General features: G+C 46.6%; 1 protein-coding gene across 1 annotated transcript; it reads right to left on the bottom strand.

Annotated features, from left to right (window-relative positions):
* Positions 1-719: 719 nt before the first annotated feature.
* LOC135882167 (olfactory receptor 51G2-like) lies at positions 720-1728 on the bottom strand. The gene has a single exon (XM_065408982.1). The coding sequence runs from the start codon at positions 1653-1655 to the stop codon at positions 720-722; it is 936 nt and encodes a 311-aa protein (XP_065265054.1). The 5' UTR covers positions 1656-1728.
* Between the last annotated feature and the right edge of the window lie 4205 nt (positions 1729-5933).

Below are 5933 nucleotides of genomic sequence, written 5' to 3'. Positions count from 1 at the left end.
AGGTGCATTAAAGTTGGATGGGGGTGGGCTTAGCACATGTGCAGTGTGCAGAGCCATCAATGGGGGAGGGGGCTGCCTGAATGGCTTATCCTGGGGCTCCGGCGTTAATCATTTCTCTGACATGATTCAGTCAGAAGCACTTGGCTGAGGGCATAGGGGAAGGGTGGGTGTCCTTGCCCCTTGAATAGCCCCTGTCCACAGCTGGTACAACCCCCATGGATAACAAAGCACCCAGAGGGCTCAGCAAGAGCCAGGACTGCAACTGCACAACACCTCTGAAGCTTTTTGCTTGCCCCATGGATGTTTAGCTAGAGACAGGACAGTGACTGACCAGGTGTAATGGGACTCAACACCCACATTCCTTCTCTTTATTGACTGTATCAACAGGACTTCTAAGGTTGGAGAAGCCACCAATATGACATTTTATGGTCCAACATCCCACCAGTTCCCTGGCTCTCCACGAACACAGTCACTTTGTAAATGCGGCTGCCTGCCTTGGTCTCCTTCTCCGACTGCACTGTCCTCCCTCATCAGTGGGTGGGGACATCCCTCGCCCATTGCTCCAGGCCTTACACCCCATTGGAACCTCTCTCTACATCGTGGAGATCTGTAGCTGATGTCGTTTGAGATGTAAAGGTCCAGAATAGAATATGTGGCCATAGCAGGTGTTGTTCATCTCCCATGTCAGCAGCGATGGAGATGGGTGATAAACTGACCCTTCACTTGATGAATACCTTGATTATCCTCACACGAAGGTGTTTGATTTTCATGCTGTAGACAATTGGGTTCAGCAGGGGCGGGACCAGCATGGAGATGTAGCCCAGAAGAATCTGAAGCAAGGGAGAAGAGCCCTTCCCAAATCTGTGTATAACAGACAGGCCGATCTGTGGTGTGTAGAACAGCAGGACGGCGCAGAGGTGGGAGACGCAGGTGTTCAGGGCCCTGAGGCACTGGGTGTGGGATACGATGCTCAGCACTGTTTTGAGGATAATCATGTAAGAGAGGAAGATGAGCAGTGAGTCCAACCCCATCGTTAAGAGTTTAGCAAACAAGCCATAGATGCTGTTCACTGAGATGTCTGAACAAGACGCCTTCATGACGTCCTGGTGCAGGCAGTAGGAATGGGAGAGGACATTGGCTCGACAGTATCGGAACCGTTTCAGGAGTATGGGGAGTGGGAATACTACAGCCACCCCTCTTAGAACACACACCAGTCCCATCTTGGCTATTCTTGGCAGGGTTAAGATGGAAGCATATCTCAGTGGGTTACAGATTGCGACGAAGCGGTCAAAGGCCATCAGTAAGAGCACAGAGGATTCAGTGCATTCAAACAAGTGGATGAAGAACAGCTGGGCAAAACAGGCATTGAGGCTGATCTCCCTAGAGTTAAACAAGTAAATGCCCACTATGGTCGGTATGGTGGCTATCGATAAGCCAAGGTCTGTGACGGCCAACATGGAAAGGAAAATGTACATGGGCTCATGGAGGCTTGGATCTGTTTTTATAATGAACAGAATGACTGAATTTCCTACTATCGAAATAACATACATTAAGCAAAAGAGGATAGAGATCCAGAGATGGACGTCTTCCTGCCCAGGTATCCCACTGAGAAGGAACACTGCAGATTGGAATTTGGTGTCATTGACAGTTGACATAATGTACTGGGCAGGTCCAAGGAGTTTTGAACTTTCCTTCCTGAAAGTAAAAAGAACAGGTGACTAGATGATATTTAACAAGACATCTTTCTGCTCTCAGTGGATATTTAAAGACAGCAAAGAGCTCAAGAAAGATCAGCAAAAACACAGTCTTGAACTTACAGCACCGATAGCAAGATAGGCATTGCCAGAGTGGATCAGACATGTAGTCCATCCAGCCCAGTATCCCATAGCCAGGTTCACACGCTTCAGAGGAAGGTGGAAGAAGCCCTGCAATAGGCAGCTATGAGATAACCTGCTCCCATGGAAAATTTCCCCCTGACTCCCACTAGTTAAACATATTTTGTAGTGTAAATCAAGAAGGTTTAGAGCCTATCCAAGACTTTTTTAAACATTCCTCACTACTGTAATTGGATTTTCTGGTTATCCATATAAATATCCAGTCCCGTTTTGAATCCTTCTAAGTTCTTGTCCCTATTGATATCTTGTGCTTGTGTTTGTGCTTGTGCATTCCTACTTGAGTACTGTGTGATTTTTACAATTGTGACCTTCCAAAAGATACCCTTTCTGGCCCTCTACTTCTGAGGGTGGCCCATTGTATCAGGACACGTGTGTAAGCACATGTAATATGCATGGTGAAAACAGCTATTGTATTTATCTGTCCTGCATTGAAGATATTTATAAACATTTTTCATAGCCTCTCAAGTAATGGTCTCAAGTTGCAGCTGGATATTAGGAAAAACTTTTTCACTAGGAGGGTGGTGAAGCACTGGAATGGGTTACCTTGGGAGGTGGAATCTCCTTAGAGTTTTTTAAGGTCAGGCTTGACAAAGCCCTGGCTAGGATGATTTAGTTGCGGATTGGTCCTGCTTTGAGCAGGGGGTTGGACTAGATGACCTCCTGAAGTTCCTTCCAACCCTGATATTCTATGATAGCCTCATTTTAGATATAATATATTTATAATTTTTCCACTCCTGAGAATGCAAATTATGCCACTGCCTCTTTGTAGTACATGGGGTAAATTCTTGGGCCAGATTCTGAATTCAATAACAGTGATTGTAACTACGTTACTCCAGATTTAAACGTGTAAATTCGATCAGAACCGGTCTCTATTAACTATCCCTTACCAAATGCTCCTGGTGATACACTCTGACCCCCAAGAATCCGTCCAGGAGAAGATGAAGTGCTTTGCCTGGCTAATGTCGACTGAATCCAAAGAATTTGATCATCCTACCGGCTTCTCTACCTCCTCACAGCATCTGCATCCTCTGCCCATGTAAGGATCTGTGGATATTTGGAAAGTTACAAGCCAATACAGTTACCTCAGTGGGTCGGGGGTGAGTCACAAATGGGTGAATAGTGCAAACAATAGGTTTTCACTAATATCCACTTCAGCATGCAAGTTACTTCAGCCATGTTCGTGTAAGAGTCAATGGGCATAAATTACATGCAACCACTATTACACTCCCCTTTCCTGGACCTCAGCTCTACTCTTTGCTGAAACACAGACCAGCAGCTCTCTTCTCTCGGGACTTTTTGGAAAGTCTTTCACAGATTGTCAAGGTTCCTTCCCCACTCTGAACTCTAGGGTACAGATGTGGGGGACCTGCATGAAAACCTCTAAGCTTAACTACCAGCTTAGAGCTGCTTTTGCTGCCACCACCCAAATGATTTATGAGTTATTTGGGAAACTCTATCTATGAGAGACTTGTTCAGAAGATTTGGAGAGCATGGATTGATGTCTGGTCCCTCTTAGTCCCAAGAGCGAACAACCCCCAAAACAAAGAGCACAAACAAAAGCCTTCCCCCCCCCCCCAAGATTTGAAAGTATCTTGTCCCCTTATTGGTCCTTTGGGTCAGGTGTCAGCCAGGTTACCTGAGCTTCTTAACTCTTTACAGGTAAAAGGATTTTGGTGTCTCTGGCCAGGACGAATTTTATAGTATTGTACACAGGAGGGCCGTTACCCTTCCCTTTATAGTTATGACACAGATATTGCAGCGGGATTGTGTGCATGACCCTGAATAAAAGTGTCACAAACAGCTTCTGGTCAGTTGCCAGGAGACAGTATCATACAACTGTTCACTGAATGAAGAGTTAATAGCACAGACTCGTTGCAAACAGTATGTGGAGTACTTCTCTAATACTTTCTAAAGCCAAAGCAATTAAGCATCAAAATTGCCACTGCTCCTTCCTGTAGAGATTCCAACAATGCTGCTGCCGGCTTTTGATTTACATGCATGTAATGCATGGTTTGTAATATTTGTTACTACAAAGAAAAGTTTTGGCATAACATTTACACATCTGTACCTTAGTACACATATGTCAACCTATTATTTCCCCTCTGATCATCTTCAGAGATGATTTCTCAGGTTACAGTGGGACTTAAAATGTAGCGTCTGTCATCTGGATTTCTTCAGAACCTGACCAGATTGCAGCATCTCAGCCCTCATTCAGTCACTTGTCAGCAAAGAAAAGGCTAGTAACTCCCCTGTCCCTGGGTTAATATCTGACTGGGTCTCCTCAGGTTCTGTTCTGTCAGTCTGTGGCCTGTATCCGGAGTGGTAACAGGCATTGGGGTCAGTATAGAAAATATCAATTCCCTGAGCTCTCACTCTCTGGTACATAGTGACCCCAGCAGCGGTTATTCAGCCAGGATGAGGTTTTACAAGAAGTGGATTTCAAAGTCAAATGCATGAGTATACTGGAAATGGAACTTCATTTCCCACATGAAAGTAGTCTATTGCTCTCTCGCTCTCCCGCTCTTTGACTGTCTACATCCTGTATTCATAAAATATATAGCATCCGGGAACAGCATTGTGGCAGACATGGAGCTGAGCTGCCGATCTTTGTGTCATCTGCAAATTTGCATAATGAATGTGTGTGTTAATCCCAATTCTTGGGATGCTTGTTGTAGAGCTATATTGGGTTAATATTGGGAGGTTTACGTTATGGCTATATTCAGTTACACCATTATGGCTCTTCTTAGTTTAATAGCAGGCTGCTGGAAAAGAAGCAGGAAGGGAAGCAACAGGTCAAGAAAAGCCATCGCTCAGTCAGCACTTCAGAGAGGTTGAGAGACAACACCGGAGCTACTAGCTTGTTTTGCCAGGGCTGCGAGTCTGTCCGGAGCTGGGGCAGCTGATACTGAGAAGCTCTTCATATTGATGGGCACAGAGAGTGCTGCGGAAGTCTGACGGCCCTTGGCCTGTCTGGGTCCCTGTCAGGGTGGGAGGACTTGGGGTCAGAGACGTGTATAGGCTGTTGTTTAAAAACCCTCTTATTCTCCCGTGTTCCTTCTGTTCAGATTAAACAGTGTTTTGGTTCTAGAAGGCTGGCTGGTCACTCGTCTCACCACTAGTCCCAGACTCCCAAAGGGAAGAACCACAGGAGCCGAACCCACTTGGCTCTACTTGGCAGGCACAGTGGCCCCGCAGTGTGCTGTAGCCTAGGGCCCAGTCTGAGGATGGGAGGATCGAGGGATTCCACCCCATGAGAGGGAAGGCTACGAGGCCTGACAGGTGACACTCAGAGACCAGAGAGGGCGTAGAGATGCCGGTAGCCTTGTAACTCTGATGGGTATCTACAGCGTAGAAATGCTGGAGCCCTCACCCAGTCAGGAAACAGAAATATGCCCTATCGGACCTGTTACCACAGAGCAACACGGCTCTGCGTTCACAATCGAGTCAGAGAATAAAACCTTTGAAAATACATTTGCTGATTAAATTTCCATGAGAAAATAAACCTGAGACGGTTTTTGAGCTAATCACTGATATCCAGTGGGGTCTCTTCTCGCTCAGCCCCTGGCAGGATCAGGCCCAGAGCATACGGCACCTCTAGAAATGGGAGCCCTTGAGAAATCCTGATGCCGGGCATTGGGGTTTTAACATTCTGAGCTCACTGTGAACATCAGCTACCTAGCGCTGCCTGCCCTCCAGCCCCGTCACTAAGTCACCCTGACAGCCCAGCTGAGTCCTCTGCCGCTGCACAGAACATCTGCAAATGGAAACAGCTTGCAGCCTTTCCCCTTCACTTTGCATTTTAAAGATAGTGAAACCTGCCAACGTACCCAATTCCTGCTAGAAGGGGAGCCGCTGACACCAGAGGTCTTCACCCTAAAGGACAAGGAGTCATCGGCAATGTTCCATGGGCAGCAGGCAGTATCTGTTCAGACAGGGAAGGAACTGTCTTTATAAAGCTTGCTTGCATGTTTCCTTGGGGTCGACTAGGCCATCAGGGAACCTCAGCTTCTTGGCTTAGTGTGCACCAGCTTTAACCCC

The sequence above is a fragment of the Emys orbicularis genome, chromosome 1 (genome assembly GCF_028017835.1).
Source record: "Emys orbicularis isolate rEmyOrb1 chromosome 1, rEmyOrb1.hap1, whole genome shotgun sequence".
Lineage (NCBI taxonomy): Eukaryota > Metazoa > Chordata > Testudines > Emydidae > Emys > Emys orbicularis.
This window is presented reverse-complemented; position numbering and strand designations above follow the sequence as displayed.

Excerpts from the sequence above, each read along its gene's own strand:
- LOC135882167 (XM_065408982.1), bottom strand. The coding sequence starts at position 1,655 with ATGTCAACTGTCAATGACACCAAATTCCAATCTGCAGTGTTCCTTCTC.